At 32.2% G+C, this 23,407-nt stretch overlaps 1 protein-coding gene across 1 annotated transcript; it reads left to right on the top strand.

Annotated features, from left to right (window-relative positions):
- Positions 1–1,050: 1,050 nt before the first annotated feature.
- Positions 1,051–22,861, top strand: LOC116413722 (uncharacterized). The gene is made up of 8 exons (XM_052900510.1): positions 1,051–1,185; positions 9,694–9,717; positions 10,241–10,446; positions 12,715–12,844; positions 15,477–15,641; positions 17,019–17,197; positions 17,799–17,905; positions 22,483–22,861. Exons 1-8 carry the CDS (start codon positions 1,140–1,142, stop codon positions 22,589–22,591), a joined length of 966 nt encoding a protein of 321 aa, XP_052756470.1. The 5' UTR covers positions 1,051–1,139; the 3' UTR covers positions 22,592–22,861.
- The last annotated feature ends 546 nt before the right edge of the window (positions 22,862–23,407 follow it).

Genomic DNA, 23,407 nt, shown 5'->3' with positions numbered 1-23,407 from the left:
TTAAATCTTATGTCCCTAAAGTACTAAATTGGCCAAACTGAACCTGTTTATCAACTTGATTGCTTTGTAATCTTTGTGAGTAGTAGGTTACTCAATCACTTCAAGCGAAACTATGAATGTGTAATTGCGACGCACTTAATAACTTTCTAATGTTTTACATCATCATCATTATATCAGCCGTTAACTGTCCACTGCTGAACATAGACCTCTCCTTTTTGGGGATAGTAGTAGTAGCCAGTAGTTGCCATGCTTGGTACGTGGATTGGCAACCGCACTGATGTTTTTGATAATGTTTTAAGAGCGACGCTGCTGCCCATCCCTCGAACATTAAATTCCCTTAGTCACCTCTTACGACACTCACCGGAAAGAAAAGAGAAAAAATATTCTACAAGGAAGCAAAAAATTAAATAATACATGTATCAGTAAGCAACCGGGCGTTTTTCAAGGCCCTTTCTTCCACGCACAATCACTCTTTGGAATCAACTTCCAGCAAAAGTATTTTCGAACCGATACGACAACATAACCTTCAAAAAGAGCCTATTCCTTTTTATAAGGCCGGCAGCGCATCTGCAATGCCGTTGGTGTTGTGGGTGATCATGGGCGGCGGTAGTCACTTACCATCAGGTGAGCTGCTTGCTCGTTTGCCCCCTATATTATAAAAAAACCCATGACTTGACATTTCCGGAGCAGATCAGGTAGAAAACGAGTGAAAAACTTCTAGAAGAAGCGAACTGAGGTTACGTAAATTAATTGTTCGTGTTCCAAATTTCATTCAAATTCTGTTCAGCCATTGATTGAGTAACAAACATATAAACATTTTTAGAATCTTTTACACTTATGTAATTAGTAGAATAATATGATATCACCATACTTTGAGATGTCACTGCCACATCTCAGTACTTTTTAAACTAAAAGAGCCATGCTAGTACACCTGTGTTAACTTCTGTCTTAACGTCAGCAACTCAAGTAATCGACTTTAGTACAAAGCGTATTCATAAGGAAATATAGCTCTCACTGGACGCGAACCTCAACCGCTCTTTAAAGACCCTCCCGGCGTCCTGATATTGCAGTCTACATCTGCACTCGTGCGCATATAGACGTCTTCGATCTGTCTACCAGGCTACTGGAACACATCCAACATGAAAGGGTTAATAGCGTTCTTGGCCGTCGCCAGTGTGGCCTCCGGTGAGTATCATTATATCGTTTTTATACTGTTTCATCTATTTTGTTTCAGCTCAAATGAGTTAATATACGAGTGATTTTTTTTATAAATATACTAGCTGTGCCCGCGACTTTGTCCGTCTAAACCCAAGTTTCTTCAAAAGGGAAGTAATCGTTAGCACTGTTACCCTATCAAGTTGAGGGGAAAGGGATTGTTAGTAATGGGGTATAAAAATTCAATTGCTAGCAACACATGTTCGTCGACCCCCACGCGGTTCCCTCTCATAGTTAATCCTAGTCGGATTCGTCGCAATTGGCCAACTGACCTGTTTTCATTCTCATTTATCATCTCTTACTCGTGTCACGCCAGTGTATACCAGCGTAAACCAACCAGGTTTTGTTATAAATAAATTTGGCAGGAACTTTAAATCAGAGAAATAAAATTACATAAAAATAAAGATGCCGTATATAGACGTGCTTGTATTGTGATGAACGGTACCTACTCTTTTTATCCGACTACTGAAAAAAGAGGGTAATGTATTTTTGATATAAAATATATATATTCTTTATTGCACTAAAACATACAGTAACAACAATAAGTTAATAACAATGTTAGCAAAAGTTTAAAGGAGATTTCTTCCAGTCAAGCTAACACAGTGGCATAGGAAGTAGTGAGTGGGCTGTAGTAGTGCTAAACAGAAAAAATAAATATTTATTTATTTATTTAGATTACTAGTTAATAGAATTTTTGTTACGTCTGAAGTTGCTAGTTGTTTTGGGAAGCTAAATCTGCATAACTATTTATGTCTACGCGCTCATAGCTCAAAGACGAATCTAACTAAAGCAAAACAATAACAGTCTATCAAACAGGTTCGATTCTCATGCGAGACAATTTAGTAAGTGAAGTTTTCTAATTAATTCCCTTGAGTTTTGGAGCCTGGTGATCTGTAAGACGGGTAATCCTAGTACCGACACCACTCTCTCACAATGATTGTTTTTAAATTGTAACCTATATAGTTGTAAATTTTATTATGTTGTCATTTTGTGAGAGAAATAAATAAAAAAAAAAAAAATTTACTGAATTAAATTTTAAATTAGAATTGAAAAAAATTTAATTTAGACACAACATTATGAATAAGTAACATAACAATAAATTTAACTATCACTACATCTGTCTCTTTCGCACACAAAATTTGTTTAAATTAATTAATAATATATTTTTGATAAATTTTAATTGTAAGTTTATTGTTTACCAACAAATAATAGGAATAAATAAAAGTACAGATTATCTAAAATTAGATGACTTAATACAATAAAAATATGTAGTAGGTAAAAAAGTAAATGCAGTTTGTCTGTAAGATCATACAAGTTTGTTTATTTTTTCATCTAAATTTATTTATAAAAAAAAAATAGTCACAATACATCTTATCTGACCGGAGGATTGAACTTAGGAACACCAAGGACGCAAACTGGTTATAAATCAATAAGACTCATTACATAGACAGGCGTGATAGATATGTACATATGTATATATTTTACTACATTCTTAGATTATATAGATAGTAATAGGGCATCGAGTCTTAAAAACGGGTCAACTTTTTGTTAGCTAATCGTAAAATCAGCTAACTCGTTTTTTTTTTATTGGTGTTCTACATACTTACGCATACTATGTACCTTGACGTATTATTTAATAAATAAAAAGAGTATTTAGGCATTAAAAAGATGCGGAAATTATAAGACAAAATAAATATACAATTTATAAAGTAATCACACAATTAACACGTCAAATTGTATGAAAAAGTTGACCCGCTTTCCTCGAAGCATTTGTATGGAGACACTCTATCTATATAATCTAAGACTATATTACATCTTTCAAGAATGGCCTTTTTGTACATACAAACAAGTATTCATATTTAATAAAGAAAATAACCTAATACTTAATATTATAAAGAAGAAATATTTATGTTTTTGTTTATAATGGACAAACTCATAAAATACGTAACCGATTTTAAATATTCGTTTACCTGTATATAGTAAGCTACATTATTAGTACATAACATGTGTTATAATTTATTTAAAAAAAAATCAGAAATCCCTACACTATCTACCCGTGCGAAGCCGGGGCGAATCCTAAATGTACTTATTTTCTTTCTACCCTTATCCCAATTATTTATTTGGGGCCACCGTAATGTTTTTACCTTACATTCTTCACTATTCATACTCAATTCCGTATTTACTTCTATTCTAGCTATATAAATTTTCACTATCAAATTTAAATATTCTTTATTACACTTTAATATACAGTAATAATAACAATTAAAAACAATGTTAGCAAAGGCAAACTTATCTCCAAACGAGATTTCTTCCAGTCAACCTAACACAGTGTCATAGGAAATAGTGAGTGGGCAGCAGTAGTGCAAAACAGAAATCAAAATAATAATAATAATTTATAAAATTGTACATATTTTTATTTATTTATTCATTAGTACAAATATGTGTACATGGCGGACTTAATGCTAAATGCATTCTCTCCCAGTCAACTATAGGGAAGTGTCAGAATACTCGAATGCGGTACTACTAATTATTTATACATATTATTAAATTTAAATCATTATTATATAGGCAGTAAAACCATGCACATATAATACGTTTGATTTCTATAGTCAATTCAAAACAGAAATATTTTTTGTTTATTTTTTATTGGTTCATTCATATGTCCTCCATATAACGCAATGCCCTTCATAAATTTATGTTTATTATCGATCATTAAATCTCAATATTAATTATACCAGAATTCCAATGATTTTGTGCTTAAAATGTACTTAATACGTAGATAATAAATACATGGATAGATAGATAATTTATTTGCATTACTTACAGCACACAAATAACAATACAAATATACACATAATACAAATATATACAATAAAAAGAGATAAGAAGAATGAAAAACAAAAAAAGCAACAAAATAAATATATTATATACATTGTAAATATAAACCTAGATGATACAAGGCAAAAAGATGTTGAGAAATACCCCACGGGCAAGGGAGATTAATTATGGGAGAAACTTCCCTAATAGGTTCTATATGGACTCGCGGGCATTCCTTCAATTTAAAAGTAAAATCATTTACCAAAGCAATTTAAATTCCTGGCGATGGAAATCATAAGAAACAGCTGTAATTTAAATATTAAAGGAATTATTATTTGGTAATTTTTTGTGGAAATTATATGAAAAAATAACAAGCTTATGGCCCACCAGATGAAAAATATTAGCCATCGCAACACGAACAGCGCCATGTACACAACAGAATACACTGGGACACCCATTATTAACTATATAACTATATAAAAATATATATATAACTGACAACAAAAATCTTATGCCTTCATACCCTATAATTTTACTGTTACTTCCCACCCTTCAAATCGAAACACAGCCACCCAAACGCAGCTGCTTCGCGACAGATACACGAGTGGGACAAAGGTACCCAAGCAAACAACATTTATACAATCTTAAACTTTAAATACAAGTACACTAAAACTGATAAGCAATGCCAGTCTAACTTATTTTTTAATAAATTTTATTTTTGATTTTATGAAAACCAAACAAAATATAAGTAAATAGATACAATTTAGCAAGTCAAAAAAATTTGCAAGCAATGCTCGAAAGGAATGGTCTAATTTCTCATGACTAGTGTTAAGTAAAGCAGTTTTAGCGTTCCGTATCTAAAGAACAAAAGCCGCAAACCAGACCGTCTGTGCAATATGACGGTTGGAATCCGCTCATAAATTCATGTTCAAATCATCTTTATTTAAATAGACTTGTTTACAAGCACTTTTAAATCGTCATTCTTTTTTTTTAATCTCAAATCATAAACCAAATGATCTGAAGTAATAACATCTCTTTTATTTGGTGAAATTTTGACAGAAATTTGATGATAAAAGCAATATTTTTTCTATATATAAAGTGTTGATTATTTGTTTGTAACAGATAAACTCAAAAACTATTCAACCGACTTTAAAAATTGTTTCACATATAGATAAAAAGGTATATTATTAACGAGTAACATGTTGATTATAGATAATCGTATCTGACAACTTTACTGTATCTTTTGAATTAGACCCTACACCAGTTGCTAGGTAACGCCTTGTTTATTTCGTTTTGAAATAGAAAATATAGTTATATTTTTCTACTTAATGAAATAATAAAAAAATCTATCTACCCGTGCGAAGTCGGGGCAGAGCGCTAGTATTTGATATTACTAAAAAACAAATGTAATATTCCACAATTTATTACAATGAATATAGGACAGATTTATTATTTATTTATATATTTACCTTTTGCATTTTTTACAATAAAAACTGCCTATGTAGTTTTTATCTTAAAAAAAGCTTATACATGCATAATAACTCAATAAATACAATATGCGCACATCTTTAATATTTATTTATTTTGTCACAGAAAATTTAACAATCAACATTGAAATCACACCAAAAATATCTATTTCAATACTGAGACCAATACTGACACGAGTGTAAATCCTATCAATTGCATAGGTAAAAAACAAATTAAAAAAAAAGTACGCGACCCTCGCTTTGCGAGTCTGACTCAAACTTAACCAGTTTTAAGATCATTTAAATAAAAAAAAAGTCTAGTATTACCCTATACTACACACGAGTAAAAAAGGAAACATCGATAAATGAGGAAAATGGTATAAAAAACATTAAAAGTTTTTACACTGACCTCTTGCAAACCGGCTTCTACTCTTGTTTATTATTTTATATGTGACTTCACCCCTGCATATGTAAGTAGACACCGATTAACATACCTAACCGGTTTCCAACATAATATATTGTATATTGCCTCCGATCAGTAATAGGTATGTATTGCCAATTAAAGTAATGGGTGGGAAGCCCCGATCCTTAATTAAGTAGTAACCAATTACAAAATGGAAGAGCTTCCCAATTCGACTTTATCTTTTATGCACGCTACGCGATTTCTTGCGAACCCATTTTCAAAGAGCTTATTGGTGTGTGGTACCTTAATAATTTAATTAAGACAATAGTTAATCTATTTTAAATGTCGTATAATATATTTTTGTACACATAATAATACAGTCGAGTTCAAACTTTACAAACATTAAAATAAACATTTTCCTGTAGGAAAAAATTGTGTTGTAAACCCAAGTTTATTCTTAGCTCAAAAAACTCTGTTAAATTGAAAAGTTTCAGTTTTCGGGGAGGGAAATTTTTAATTAATAATTTCATAATGTTTTTAGGGAAGCGCTATGTTATTTCTAAGGAACTTTTTTAACGTTTGTTAAAATTAACAATTTGTAAATTTATAGGAAAATTACTCTGCCGCCATCCGTCAATTACAAAGTACATTTTTTTCTTATCCGGCTAAAAATTATTCTATCTTGCACGTTAATCATTTACATAACTTCATACATCGATTGTGCGGTTTTGGAGATTAGCGTAAACGAACATTGTGACACGAAATTTTCATATATGTATTAAGATTATAGAAAATTATATTGGCACTCGCGTTCGACGTGTAAGAGAACCCGCCCACCATACAGTCTCCTAAGATCCAATTTAGACGGCATTCGGTTCGGATCACGCTCGCTCCAGTAATTTCATTGAATGCTTTTATCCAATGGAGCGTATTACAGTTAAATAACATTGTAGACAACCAAAAACATAAAGGAATTCGATCTAAAATTCAATATCAAAGGAAACAAAATGTTTACAAAAAAATATTACACTGAAAATAAATAATGAGTGCCACGTGCGGTGACTTATGGTGAACTATGAAATAAAGGTCGGGGCGTACGAGCCAGAACACTCAGACTTGAGCCAAAATTGGACCAACCAGAAATTGAACCTTAAACTCATTTACATAAAGTAATAGCAAATTCAAATTTAAATCATTTTTATTCAAATAAACTTGTTTACAAACACTTTTATATCGTATTTTTTTTAATCTATAATTATAGTTACTATTTTAAATCCCTGTTAACATTATGTGTATTTATAGAAATGTTCTATGTCTAAAATTACATGATCATTAAAAAGCCCATGCTATATCGACTAACACCATGCACGCTTGTCATTCAAGTAATCGTTTAGAGTGTGATAAGCTTTGTTCAATAAGTGATTTTAATGATAGTTTTAAATTTATTGTACCCTAGCAGCCCGTCCTGGCGTCGCACAGGTGGACATTTTTAACATTTCCCTTTACTGCTCTGCTCCTATTGATCGTGGCGTGATGAAAAGTATACTATAACCTGCCTAGGAGTATAAAGAATAATTTTACCAAGTTTTGTTAAAATCCGTCGAGTAATCTTTGTTTCTATAACGAACATACAGACAGACAAAAATTTTACTAATTGCATTTTTGGCGTCAGTATCGATCACTTATCACCCCCTAATAGTTATTTTGGAAATATATTTCATGTATAGAATTGACCTCTCTACAGATTTATTATAAGTATAGATAAGAACCATCCAGATAGTACAGAGTACAACATATATAGAGTTGATTACAACATATATATGACAACATCTTACATTATCAAGACTAAATATAGGTATATATTACTCTGTATGTTATCTTATATGCATTGATATAAAATATACTCAGTAAAATTTGTTATTACACCTAGTTTCCTTATAAGTGGTCTCGCGGCGAAATTTTATATTTTTATAAGGGATCATTAGCATTGTTCCTCTCATTGTGTAATAGGCTAAGCACGGTAATGTCACATGATGTCCAAACATAAGATAATAATAAATCAATAACACTAAAAAATTATTGAGTGAAAGTCAAAATTATCTGTTATATTTATTAGCCGACTTCAAAATACGAGGTGATACTCAGTAGTAGTGCCATAGAAATTTTATCAAAACCAATTTAATAGTTTAGTTTTTAAATCAAAATAACACGATTGAAGTACATAGATGTTTTTTGTGGAAGAAAATCTTAAATTATTTCCGAGAATTACAAAATTAATTGTTAAGTTTTGTGATAAATAAGCGCTGTATGTCTATGTACATATGTACTTACCTACTATCGGTGTACCAATCGCATCGTTCGATCCTTAAACTAAAATAAGTATATTGTATTAAGGGGGAACCGAAATAAACGTTTCACTTCTGAGAACACAACACAGAACACTTAGATCAGAGTCAATTTAGGAAAGTTAGTTCTAAATTGGCCCAGTCGAGTAACACCTCCTCATTTACGCAAACTTCACTATCCGTCGTATATTACATTCCCTAAGTTTTTTATAAATTATTAACATTCCATACCTTTACATTATTAGGAATCCTAACTTCACTACTTCAGGTCCCTCTCGAAACCTAGAAAGAAGGAAACCTGTACAAAAGTCGATTGCTTGGGTACCTCTGTCCCATTCGTGTTTCTACCATGAAGCAGTTGTGTTTGCATGGCTGTGTTTCGGTTTGAAGGGTGGGATATGGCGTGTATTTACAGGGTACAAAGGAATAACACCTGAGTCCTCAGGAATGGCAACGCATGGGAGGTATCATAGGCGAAACAGTATGTGTGTGTACTGTTATGTCCATGATACTGCTTATATCTATAGGCGACGGTTACCACTTTCCATCAGATGGACCATCAGCTTGTTTGCCATTCTAAGTCGTATAAAAAAAAGTCGTCAGTATAAGTACCTATGTCCCACTCGTATTCTTGCCGTGAAACAGCTGTAGTTGCATGGTTATCTTTCCATTTAAAGGATGGAATATGGCAGTGAATTAACAGGGTACGGAGGCATACCATCTTAGTCCTCAGGGTTCTATGAACATAATAGTGTATTCTGTTATGTCCACGATGCTCTTCATGTCTGTAGGCGACAGTTATCACTTTCCGTCAGGTGGGCCATTGGTTTGTTTGCCATTCTGAGTATCGTAAAAAAAACCATCGCCACAAATTATAATTTATTCTTATTGAATTTGTCACGGTGACCAACTGACCTACTTTCATCCTTATCAGTTATCCCCACTGGTGTCCCTTCAGTGTATACCAACAACACGGGTGGGGTTCTCATTCCATTATCATCCATTTAAAAAAAAAATTATCATTATATTCGTTCAAATAATGGAAAAGTTACTTAATCTATTTTATAAAAGTACGAAATAAATATAGCCCCATACCAGCTATCAAAAATTAATCTTATTTACCATGGTCGTCTATTATAACTTTAATCTTAAAACAAAATGCAATTTTTTTTATGAGACGTGTAATTTCAAACAAGCTGACAGCTCACCTGACGGAAAGTGGTAACCGTCGCCTAATAAATACTAATAATATGAATAGTATTTTAAATTGCCTACTAACTTAAATTAAAGACTTTACGGAGAGAGCTATTTACCATTCAACGCCCACATCCCATCCTGGGGTTGGATTTCAAAGAAGGTCAGCACAGGAGTGGGTTGGCAATTTATCATTACGCTTTCAAGTGAATATAAATTTACTACGTTAGTTAACGTCAAATTTTTGTTTCAGGCGTCCAGTACAATGGATTACGAGGTAAGTGTTGCTTAAAATTATACTACTAAAGATATACCAAAACCTAGATTTTATAATTTATGTTGAGGGATTTTTTTTTACAATTTTTCTGACTGATGTTGATTCTTGTTATTTTGACAGTGTTCTAGACTTTTGCTTTAGACAATCATACATAGAGTTTTCGATGCCAAAAATTCATAACGTCATAAATTCCTTGACAAAATGTGAAAAATTTAAGTTTAAATTAAATAATTGTTTATTAAAACATTACTATATCATTAAACAATAAATAATTATGTGACCATATTTTTAGAGAGTCCTGTATAAATACTATGTATGTATCCAAACTTCAACGAGGTTTTTTTAAGGATAATCTTTGATAATAAGCGGTTGATTGAAATGTAAATAGAACATTTATTTATTGCCACAGCGAATATGATAATATAATATAATATATTTTTTAAGTTTTCTAACACTCAGTTTCAAAATAAAAAGAATATGAGCCTCTAGATATGTTTTTAGGTTTATTACTTTTCACCAACAGTTAAATTCGGCTGGTCGGACGCCCTCGCTGATGTGGAGTACTTCTACAAAATCCCCCGAACTATTAACGACGCTGAAAGTGAAGGTTGGAAACGCACAGAACGTCCTCCTGGAGCTCTTAGCGTGCTTAGGATGTACTGTCCCCCGGGGAGAGGCGTGTGTGGTCTTTACGATACCGCCGGCTTCGTAGCAGGGCTGCAACTTGCTGTAAGTATTGCATATTATTATGTGTTCCTAAATAGCTGTAAGTAAGTCCTATTTTGCTCACATGAATTGAAATAATAGATTAATAAAAATATAAAAACTAAAATGCTTTGAACCTTATCAAAATTTTTAATTCCACCAAATGAATAATAAAGTGCGAGGATTTGGCTTTATAATCTTACTAATATCATAAATATAAAAATCTGTAAAGATATTAGAATGTTTGTTACTTGAATTAATTTTAATTGAATTTAATATCACGTACGGTCTATGGATTAATACATAGAATATTTTCTATCCTTATTCACACAAACAAACCAGTAAGATTTATCACGTAAAATAAAAATCCAAATAAAATATTCAGATATTGGTTGTACAATTTTATATAACACATGGGATTTTTTTACTATGAAAGTGTCCATGCGTCCTATAAAATTCAGAATGCTATCTTCCCAATCGGTGCAATCTATGCCATAATTGGAAGAATAGCAACCCATGAGGATCTCGAGATTACTTGTACTCCGTAATACGTAAACATACAACTCTCGTCCACTAGCCAATCGCACGCTGTCGACTGCGTTTATCTAATTTATTTCAACAGACAAGATCAATGATATTGTAATGTAGTGTCGTGAACCGCTTTCCTGTTCTCTTTGCCGGAATCTTTTGCGACTTATGCTGTAACATGCCAGTTCGGATTCAAAATTATTATATTTATCTTAGTACAAAAACTACTAATACTAAAACTAATTAACTACGTAAGCTTATAAAATATTAAAAACATTGTCAAATTTTTGATCAGCACTCTTCTTAAATATTTTAATTGGAACATACTCTTTTAGATCCTCTGGTTTTTATTAAGTAGAAATAGTTTATTTAATTACATAGACTAGTCTACCAACACATATACTGAAATAAATATCTTTACTCATATATCAATGTATATTAAGGAATTCTGGTAGTTTTATAAAGTTTATCTTATCACCCATCAAGAAAAGCGCATATTCCTTATTAAAAGGCCGGCTGTACTCCTGCAATTCCTCCGGTGTTGCGGGTACTCATGAGCGGCGGAACTATCAAGTGAATCGCATGCTCGTTTACCTCCTATGTTTTAGAAAAATGATAATCTATTAAATCAAATATTGTACTTACAATCCTACTGATTGTTGCATGCACAATTCACTAAGATGCAAATGAAATAACTAACTAGAGAGAGCGACGATTTCAAACACATTGCAGATTAAAATTAGATACGTATACAAGCAGTCAGAAACGTTCCTTAGAGAATTATTATGGATAAAGGACTGTCTACGATTGTAGATCGTACTGGATTGGTGAGCAAGTTGGACAACGTTTGACTGTGGTCCGGGATCCCACATTCAAATCGTGGCCTAAGCCTCCGAACTTTCAAATCCATGTTTAAATCATGTAAAAAAATCTGCCAGTTACTTCGTGCTTTAAAAAATCGTGCATAACGAAGAATATCTTGACAAAAGAGGGTGATATTTCTCACACGATTAGTGCTAATAGTCACGGACAATAAAATGCTGGAATGATGAAAAACAAAATATAAGAAAAATATCGCATGTCCAAAACAGAAATTTTCTATTACTACACACATGTAATGTGTAGTAAGTAGTTACTGTACTTGACAATATGAAGTAAATTGCATTGTTAACAACAAAAATAAACTACATCAATCCGACATGCAATAGTTTGTGCATATTGAAGTTCAAATTCCATCAGACTGATCATCTATTTGTACGAGAATAATTTTATTAAAAAAAAACAGTTTCGACTACATAACACTGGATAAACAACTAAAATTCATCTCACTCTTTGCTAAACAATTTGGCGTGAATTTACTGGGTACAGAGGAATAACACCTGAGTCCTCAGGAATGGCAACGCATGGGGGATATCATGGGCGAAACAGTATACTCTGTTATGTCTATGGTACTGCTCAAGTCTATAGGCGACGGTTACCACTTTCCATCAGGTGGGCCGTCAGCTTGTTTACCATTCTAAGTTGTATAAAAAAAAAGACAGAGCCTTTACCAATACTTTAGTTTCAATTCCATCATCATCATATCAGCTGTATAACTGTCCACTGCTGAACATAGGCTACATCCATAAGGTGGATTTTGCCGATAGTTACCACGCTTGGTAGGCAGGTTGGCATACATAGTTAGGCTTTTCATGTTTTAAAAGAGACGCTGCTGTCTATTTCTCAAATTTAATCAATATTTAATTATTAAACTTTGCATTTTAGTTACCAGTCGACGAATTCGAATCCTTGGCCATCAAGCCTGAGAAGAAATTTGTGAAATGGCGCGCCCCAGAGGTCGGATCAGAGCCTTCAAAGGACTACTGGACCATAACACAGTACTTTGTTTCTGAAGGTAAACACAAATACGACGATGATATCAACCGTTGACCATCCACTGCTGAACATAAGCCTCCTGCTATTGGGGAGTTTTGCCAGTAATTGTCACGCTTAGCAGGCAGGTTGGCAACCGCATAGATTTTGATGGTGTTTTAAGAGGGACGCTGTTGCTCATCCCTCGACTATTATTTCCTTAGTCGCCTCTTACGTCACCCACGGGAAAGGAAAGGGTGACCCATTCCTGCCGGAACTACACGGCAAAATCATAAATATAGTCTATTTCTTACTTAATGTAAATGTAACCAAATTTTATTGAAATAATCACAAAAACCCTATTTTAATGAAATTATATTAGTAACAAATCAAAATCAATCAATTAATGAATTAATTTTTAACTTCGAATTAAGTACTATTTATTAGACGTAAGTATTTTATAGTTGGATCAATTATTCGTTTGTTTACATTTTCATGAAGTTCTATTGAAACAAACTATAGATATATTGCGCGATATGTAGTTACATAAGGAAAAATTCCAAAATCATAAGGCCTTGAAATTTAATACCCACAGTGGTTTCTCCTTGTAACGTAGATATGTTTCTTATAATTGATTGTATTTATAATAAGATTACTAATGTAATTTTTTGGAGGAAACAATAAATTAATAACAATAACATTGTTTGTTGCAAAGGCGAAGTTATCTCTAAAAGTGATTTCTTCCAGTCAACTTAACATATCCACTGAATTAAGATTTTAGATCTAATTATGGTTGAGAGAGCGGTTTTTGATTTTTTTTTTTTATTTTGATATTTTAATGGAATGATAACTACGCCTGCGCTATCGTTATATGCAAACAGAGCACCAGTGAAGGATAATAGATGAGGAGGAAAAGACCATCGTGATGAATTTGTCATGAATTAAGCACAATAGATTCGAGGGGGACCTGCAAGGAAGTCAACCTGCTAAGATATATTGTTAACAATAGGAAACAAATCTCCATTACTAACAATCCTTTCCCCCCTGAGTAAGAGGTTTGCTATATCATATATATGTATGTATATGTTCAACAATACTTAACACTAAATCAACAAGATACTATAAACAACTTTGTGGTAGCTATCCTAGAATATCTAAACATAATAGTAATATAATGCTACCGGTCTATAGTCATACCACCTACCTAATAAATTTCTTGTTAAAATTACATGTGAATGTATTATGTTTACATTGAGTTCAAGTGCTTGGCGGTGGAAAATAAAAAAAAAAAAAACAATGAATAATTGTAATTAGGAAAGCCAGTGAGTACTCAATGCTTCGCAAACAGTGCTTAAATTCAAACAACGTTCAAATATATTATTTTTCTCGATATTCGCATCTATATGGAATTTTGGAGGGTTAGCTTGAACAAAACATTATTGTACTGTATAAATTAATGTAACCATGTTAATTCTCTGTAATGTGTACGTATTGAAATAAAATAAAATAAAATATGTATGCAAGAATGAAGTTGTAACTAACCGAGAGATATTTATGAAAAAATGCGTTAGAAGTTAACATCAGCAATATAAGCCAAAACAATATTTTAAAGAATTTTCGTTAATATGTTTGTATCGATTTTACGCAAAAATCAATGCACCAAACTATACGTGTTCTCACGGTAATGTTCCTGAAGGTTGACTTTAAAATTTGATACATGTTCTATCTCGATAAGCGTACTAGAAGTCGCAGGCAAAAGCTAGTATGCAATGACAGAACTTTATTCTTGAAACTGACTTTGATTTTATTCAAATAGTGTATTATTATGAATATTTCATAATATAGTATTTGGTGAACGCATTATTTGCTTCTTAATCTCGAGCACAGTATTTTATATTGGATCATTGAAATCAAACATAGCAACACAAATAAGTATAACTTATGTAAATAACTTATACTTATGTTGTTTACGTAAAACAGATCTAAAAATTATAAACGAGAAAATATTGATTAGTTTCACATATTCCTTTACCCAAATGTCATCCCTTATTATCCCACCATATATTTATTAAATATGGATATATAATACCCCGAATTTGATAAATTGTGAAATGATCTTATATTGCTACCTACATCGAGCACCCTTTTATTTATTTATTTATTAGATAAAAAAGAAATCATAATTATGGAATAGTGTTTAGAAAGACACCAAATGTAAAGGTAAATGTTACGAATAAGTTATACATTTTAAGGAAAAAATATAAATGAATGCTTTATACATGGTGATGTTGTTGCACTTTTTTAAGTAAAAAAATTACTCTAACTAAAACTAGGCATGGGCAATATGGACATCGCTTCGATATGTCTATATTGGGTTTCTCTGGATATTGATGATCGATAAAAGGTCATCACCCATTTTAATATCGCCCATATCGGTCGGATTACTATTTCTGAATATGTTAAGTCTGTTATCTAATATTATTTTTTGGATAACAATCTTTTAACATATTCGTTATTATTATAATTAAAATATATAGATATTATATGCTATGTATTACAAACCCCTATCTGAAACCGCAACTTTAGAAATACCTAAACTTCCAAATTTCCGTTGCTATTTATTTGGTATCTTAACCATTTCTAGAATAATCTAAGGAAGGATAAATATATTTCAGAGTCACTAAAAGCCGGCGCTGGTCCTCAAGCAGCGAATGGTGCTACTCTTCAAGATGGCGGCGTGTGGGTCACAGGTTTAGATGGCAGACTACTCAGAATTCCAACCAAAGAATCTGATCTGAGCAACACATTGTATAAGAAGCAAAATTGCGTACCAAACATGGGTAAGGGATTAAAAGAAACCTACTTTTATGTAAATTATTTTTATTATTATTATGTAAATTGTGAGAATTTTAGCAAAGTTTTATGAAGTCAAAATTTTTGTACCTATACTCAAATACATATTATTGCAAACATAGAAAGGAATAATAATTTGTCGCCTATATAGCCAAAGATTTAATAAAAAAATTAAAAGACCATTAAGTATATCCTTTCAGATAAAAATATCCAATTTGGTTTATCGGAGTTATGAGGTAACAAACATAAAAAATACATCCAAATTCAGAAAGTACTTAAATTTCGATTTAAAAAAGAGATAGGCCCTTATTTATAAGTCAATTGATAATAATCATGTTAATATGCAAATATTTTATCATTACACTGTCTCTGTCACATTAGTATTCCTAGAACTAGACGTAACATACGTCGTCGCGTCGGTTTATTAGATGTTAAGCCACAATCGTGCCATTTACCTATAGGGTTGATGGGGCATCTTCATATTAATGAATAATTTACATGTCTACCATATATCTCGTAAACAAACGAAGGTCTGAATATCATATGCCCCGTATCAATATAATATGACTATGATTATGAGCCTCCCTTGAATGATTTTGGGTTTCTATCCTTTATTATGAACAGAGAGAATATTAAACGATATCTTTCACAGAAATAATATATGCATATACGTAGGATATGTAATTTTATGGGTATAATATAATTATACCTACATGAAAATGCTAGCGACCGTTCTTAATACTGCGGTCGCGTTTGATGATACCCATGTTAAATCGAGTTAAAATAATACAAACTTAAAAGTATCTACATATATAAAAGTTATATTAATTGATATCAAGACGTTATTAAAAATAAAATCGCTACATTTACGAAGAATAACATAAAATTTTCTTCCTTTTATTTATATAGGTACTTACCTAAAATTACGAACTAATAAAATATTTTTACTTTCACTTACAACCGATGGATACATGAAGTGTTGCAAAAAATGTCTTTAAAAACTTTGTCTACTCCGCAAGAGACTTTGAATGAGGATAAATTACACGTACTGTTCTTTCATAGAATATCAAGGGTGAACATTATCCCCTAATTTTCTGCCACTATATTCCTGTTTTGTTCCGCGTCGTTTTCCCTGCTTTTTAATAAAACTTGAAAATAGCTAATGGCTACCCTAAAAAACCGAATCCAAAGGGAAAAAATAAAAGAAAGGTTGAACATAATTAAAGTATTCTAGAAAATTCATACCCTCAAAGGGATCAAAATTTACATGAAATTTTACACGTTTGTTAAAAATTATTATACGAATATAAAATAAAAAACAATTACATTCGTATAATTAAAAAAAATTTACAATTACTCCTAAGGTACCCATTACTACTACAACATGACAAAGGACATGAAATGCGAGGACCACCTCCCGTGGTTCGTCCTCGTCAACAAGGGCGAGCTTATCGGCACAGGCTTCATGATGTTCGGCAAACTGGCGCCTCAGAAGACGCGCGACTGGTTCGAAATACCGCCAACACCTGAACAACTGCCTGAGGTAATAAAAAAATAAAAGGAAAAATGAGAGGAAAAATGGAAAAAGGAAAAATGTAATAATTTACAGTATATTACAGTAGTGTTGTAGAAATCATAGACATAGGTTTGTGATTTTTTTTTATTTGGCAATGGGCTAGTGATTAGGAATGAATGAAAACTCTTTATTGTTTCCTTAAAAAAATGTTACAGATTATAAAGATTAACAATATGTATACCAAAGATTTAGTTATTCCTTGTTTTTAGATGTACACAAATAAAAGCAATAATTAATTAGTGTTGCCCAATATGCTATTTACAACAGACGGGAAATAAAGGATCGTATAGGAATTTGATATCGGTGTCTATGATTTTTACTATTTATATTTCGATACTTTTTTTAATCCAAAGCTCTCAATTCCACTATTTTTTTATCTTACGCAATAATTGTATCTTTGCTTTATTATATTCTTATTTAGGTAATGCGAACAAATATTTGTTTGCGGGTATCGTTCTAGTTTTATTCAAAACATAATTTTAATTTATTAAAATTTTTTATTAAATATCGACACTCGTTATGACTCTCAAAAAATATTTAATACAACTTGTTAATGTATTTTCTACAGATCGTGATCCCGTACGCACCGCCTTGCTTCGGTGACTGGGCAACATCTTATGGACTAGTCACTCTACATATTTACTATATCGATGACCCATGGAACATTCGTTGCCAGTAGGTATTTCAGGGACAGTTTTGGTCTTGTAAAAAATCTTTGACCGGACACATTACGTGCCACCCGTTTCCTGAATAATACCTAATATTTTAATTCTGATTCTGCATACTTTCTTTAGAGGCAAGATCTGAACGACACCATAGATTAGTATTATATACTAAGAGCACAAACGCTTCTTTAAGCATTGTGAAATCACTTAAGTGTCATCTAATGTGTTTGCTTTTTCTATAAATTAGATAATCTCTTGAAACTATTAGTACTTTTTTAAAAAAAAAAACGTACTCACATTCTGAATTTTCGGAATGCCTTTTATGTGGCATGCTAAAATATTGTAATTTTACTAAATGTATGCACCCACCTACATAAAACTAAAAGTGTTGATTGTCAACTATGTGCATGAAAATACGCATTCTACTACCTAATTGTACTTAATAAGCATTTAAGTGAACATGTAGCTATTTAAAATTACAACTTTTTTCCATGTTTTCTATCAAATAAATTATGGCTATGTGAAAATAACAGCATAGCAGAATAATGACATGTTTTTCTTCCCTTTGCTTTATTTTATCCACTATCCTTATCCCTGTTTGCACGATTACTTATGCATTAAGAACCAATATACTTCTATTCTTATTACACAGCGTCCACAAGGGCTTCTAGTAAACTCAATTTTTTTAGTTTATTGAATATTTCTAAAAAATAAATTCCAAAAGTAAAAAATATTTTCTATCTTAGTAAAAAAAAAAGGTCGTCGAACCTGAAACTTAACAATAATTGAATTTTTCGATATTTGCCTCTAAATATTTCATAGGCGTACCAACAAAATAAATGAAATTGTTTTAAAAATTGAATACAGTAATTAAAGATTGTGCCCCTCAAAAAAAAAACCGATTTCATAGCGACAAAACCAGTTATTTTGATCTAAAAACTAATGAATTGGTTTTGATAAAATCTCCATGAAACCAATCTGTAATTTTATCCTTTCCAAAAAAAAAAAATTTCCAAATTGGTTTACAACTGACGGAGTTATAAGGTAATAAAGGTACATCAAATATACAACTGAAATAAGAAACTCCTTTTTTTAAGTCGGTTGAAAATAATTTAAAGGCTCCAGGTACATCCAAGTAATAATAAAAATGCGAAGTTGAGTTTGTTTGTTACGCTTTCACATCTAAACCGCTGAATCGATTATGATGAATTTTGGTATAGAGATAGATAGAACATTGGAAACAGTTATAGGCTACTTAAGTCAGTGAACATATCTCAGTCACGCAGACAATAGTAAGTACTACAGTTCTTTGAGATAGTAAAAGGACATCTATTCTACGTTAAATAAGATTTTTTTTATACAACTTAGAATGGCAAACAAGCTGACGACCCACCTGATGGAAAGTGGTAACCGTCGTCTATAGACTTGAGCAGTACCATAGTCATAACAGAGTATACTGTTTCGCCCATGATACCCTCCATGCGTTGCCATTCCTGAGGACTAAGGTGTTATTTCTACAAGCAAGTAGCTATGTTCGAATGGCATTTTTTGGTTTAAGAGATGGAATATAACAGTGAAATTACATCATTGGTAGACATAACTCAGGTATAACAACGCATAATCGATATAATAGGGATCACAGTAGCATTCATTTGCTTGAATACATACAACAGTGTGGCGTACGAGTACAAATATTTAATATGGAACCTGTCCTTAAAATTTTACATTAAAATAATTTTCAATGCCTTTTTATAATGCCTGTCTCTATCTATAATACTTTTCAAGTTTATAAACGGCGGTTACCACCATCCATCAGGTGAGCCGTTAATTTATTAATCATTCCAAAAGGGAGGGAAATCACTACAACCTTAGTCCCAAAGGGTTTCCAAATACATGCAATATATGTTTTCAAATAATGCATGGTTTGCAATAGACAGCGTAGAATGTGACTGCAGTGTTATTGCAATAAATATCGTTAAAAATCTCTTTTATTGTATTTAAAAATTGAGCCGATGAGGCGACGCAACACTTTTGTTTTATAATTTTAAGTTAATTATTTCACTCATTCGTGTGCCTTTATCACATAAATGCGATGTGCCCCATTACGAGTCTGCATCCTCCTTGAAAACGTACTCCCTACGTTAAAAGTCTTAACTAAAGACAAATAAGATGCAAATAATTAATAGGACTTTCTAGCTGAGAATTACTATTATTATATTTCGTATATTTATTATGAACATTTTTTACAATTATTTTTTTAAGATAATAATGGAATGGTAACCCCGCCTGCGCTAACAGTATACGCTGACGGGGCACCAGTGAGGGATGATAGATGAGAATAAAAAGGCAGGTCAGTTAGCCAATCGTGATGAATACACCTGGAATTCAGCACTTTAGTTTACAGAAGAGACCACCTGAACACCGACCTGACAAGATACGTAGCTAGTAGTCGGACTGGTAGTCCGTATTACTAATAATCCTCCCCCCCCCCCCCCCTAGTAACATTTTACAAAGGTCATTTTTAACTTTATACGATAGTTACACTAAACTTGCTTGCGTGTCTATGCTATAAGTAGTTACCTATTATGTATAAATAACAAAATATGTTAGCATGCGCAATTGTGATATGAAGTAATTTAAAAACCTTTAAAGTATCTAAAATTGTCGTATAAGTTTCCAGCATAGACAGCACAACGACTGTATTCACGTGTTTCATAGCAAGTATCTACTATTCTTAACCTGTGTTATGCATAGTTACTTTAAAAATTCTTCAACTTTTTATTGACCACAAGCTAAGAGCATGACCTTTATCTAAAACAACTATCAGGGAGTTAATGGGCATTGACAATAGAATGGGCGAAACAGTATACTCTGTTATGTCTATGGTACTGCTCATGTCTCTAGGCGACGGTTTCTTTTCATCAGGTGGGCCGTCAGTTTGTTTGCCTTTCTAAGTTGTATAAAAAAAAATTTGAGGATAACACCTACGCTTTCTATTGGCAGTAGGTATAAATCTAATCGTAGACTTTTTTAATGGATGCTCATGGAATGGTAACACCGCCCGCGCTAACAGTATACGCTGGCGGGGCTCCAGTGAGGGATGATAGATAAAAATGAAAAGGCAGGTCAAATAGCCCATCGTAATTAATACATTTGAAATTTCGTACGATGGTTTCCAGGGGTGACGGAAAGGGAAAGACGTGGAGGTCGACCTGAGAGATTAAGTATATTGCTAGCAATGGGAATGGTGGTCCGCATTCCAAATCATAGATTTAGTATAACGTACTTATTTATTAAGTATGAATGAATAATACTTCTCTGTACAATATGGCCACTCTCTCATCCTGGGGGCACATTCTTATACATTTTCATTTGTTATCAAAATGGCTTCTAATTTTATATTAGATAAAAGATTCAGATCAATATATCTTATTCGATATTACTTCGAAGAAAACGAAAATTGGTCTCCTAATCTCTTATCGTATCTTGAGTCAGATATAACTGCTCAAAAAAGGAATGCACCATGCATTTATTGCATGTACCAAACTGTGAAATCGTTCTGATGGACAAATTCGCCTGATGTGATTTGATTTACAGATGGATTTATCATTCCATTATCATCTATAATGAAATCTCCATACGACGACAGATTTTCTTACCTTCCTATGGAAAAGCCGAGGGGGAAACCCTTTATCCCGGCTTCAACATCAGGGGTGACTACACCAGTTTGCGGTGACGGGATGAATGCCAAGTTATTTCAACATAGCTGTCTTCTTTAATCTTTAATAATCTTAATTGGAACCAAAAAAAATTGTTACAATTACAAAAGTAGGGTAGTGTGCGATATTAGTTAAAAATTGTGTTGTTCCAACTGTTTCGTTAGCGTTAGCGTTCCAGTAGAATAAAAAGACAGAGTTAATTAAAGGCAAAGGTAGTCTTAGCATATAGCATGTACATACCGCACATACACATATATGTGCCTATACATACATATAAACATTAGATTCTACGCTATGTTACTTTAATTGTATAGATTGCAACTTTGTTTCTTTCTTACGGTGGTGAGTGTTCTTGGGCCTCTTCTCTCTTGACGTTAAATGTCTATAGTGCAACCTCTGCTTTGTTGGAAACTAGATGGTCCTGGGGTTGTTTATTTTATTATTCATTGCCCATTTTTAAAAACTTAGTTAAAGCCCACTACCTATCCTTATAATCACTTAGTCCTACGTATTTCCAGTTTTATGTGTGTTATATATATGTGTATTAATATGGTATATTTGTATGTATTTATGCGTATATATGTATATGTTTGGTTGTATGTATTTATTTATGTATGTATATGTATATGACTATGCTGTCACAAATATTATTTTTTACAAATCTATCTTTTTTAACGCGCCACCTACCTACTTATGCTTTAATCCTTTCTACCCAAAGGTTGTCTGGAAGAGATTGCTTAGCAATAAGACCGCCTTTTGTACTACACTATACGTATTGAAAATTGTTTTAACAAATCATGTTATGTTGGTGCAATAAAGTGTTAAATAAATAAATAAATAAATAAATATTCTTTTTTTTTTATTTCAGAAATGGAGATTCTATAAAGCCAGCTCCTGCTTTCGAACGATTACTTCTAAACGGATATCGGTACGCTCACCAGGTGTCAGATGAGCTGAAGAGACTGTTTAGCGGTTAAGATATAGTTTCCACGCCTTTTGATGTCAAATATCTAAACCACTCTCTCCCTTATTTTATTTATTATTAACAATTGTACCAAGTCAAATATTTCCCTACAGCCACTTATGATGATGCAGCGATCCAGAATACATCCAATGATTATGGATTCGATCCCAGTACAACACAATAAACAAGCTCCGCCTAATTTGACACGAGACAGCGCAAAATGAAGCTATCCAAGGCTATTTATGTAATATTTAACTTGTGATAATATAATTACAAAACAGTGGATTTTTATTTTATCTTCAATCCCAAAAACTCACCTATGGGAGAACTAGGTTGAAAATAGATATCTACATAAAATATTACTTTAAAAAATTTTTTGAACTGGTAATTGCTTGAAAAAGAAATTAAAAAAAAAATTGCTAAAATCAATAAATATTCAACGTAGTTCTAAAAATTTCTTGTTGAAAGAAAAAAAATAAATTTGCGCAGGTCGATGTTTGTCCTAGAAACTAGAAAATAATCCTATTAAAATTATAAAAGTGAAAGTTTATAAGGATGGATAGATGATGACTTTTTCCCGCAAAAATTACTGAGCGAAATTTGATACATAAATAGGTTATATCCTAACATAGCATATATGATACTTCATGTATTGATTCAAAGCTGCGGCATACAGCTATGACAAACATATACCTAATGCTCAGATGCTTCAGAAAATAACATGCTCCTATTCAAATAAGATCATTCATTTTTTAACGAAATTTATCATAAACAGAATTCGAAATGGAGGGCAGGTTGTTTTTCATCTTGGTCAATCAATATATCACGG

The sequence above is a fragment of the Galleria mellonella genome, unplaced genomic scaffold, assembly GCF_026898425.1.
Source record: "Galleria mellonella isolate WM207_F2 unplaced genomic scaffold, CSIRO_AGI_GalMel_v1 utg65, whole genome shotgun sequence".
Lineage (NCBI taxonomy): Eukaryota > Metazoa > Arthropoda > Insecta > Lepidoptera > Pyralidae > Galleria > Galleria mellonella.
The sequence above is the reverse complement of the archived record's forward strand: the minus strand, read 5'-3'. Positions and strand labels throughout refer to the sequence as shown.

What these genes read in the sequence shown, in the direction of transcription:
- LOC116413722 (XM_052900510.1), top strand. Translation starts at nt 1,140, where the DNA reads ATGAAAGGGTTAATAGCGTTCTTGGCCGTCGCCAGTGTGGCCTCCG. An exon ending in CCAGTACAATGGATTACGAG is followed by an intron (nt 9,718 to 10,240) that starts GTAAGTGTTGCT and finishes TTTCACCAACAG; the next exon opens with TTAAATTCGGCTGGTCGGAC. An exon ending in AAATTGCGTACCAAACATGG is followed by an intron (nt 15,642 to 17,018) that starts GTAAGGGATTAA and finishes ATTACTCCTAAG; the next exon opens with GTACCCATTACTACTACAAC.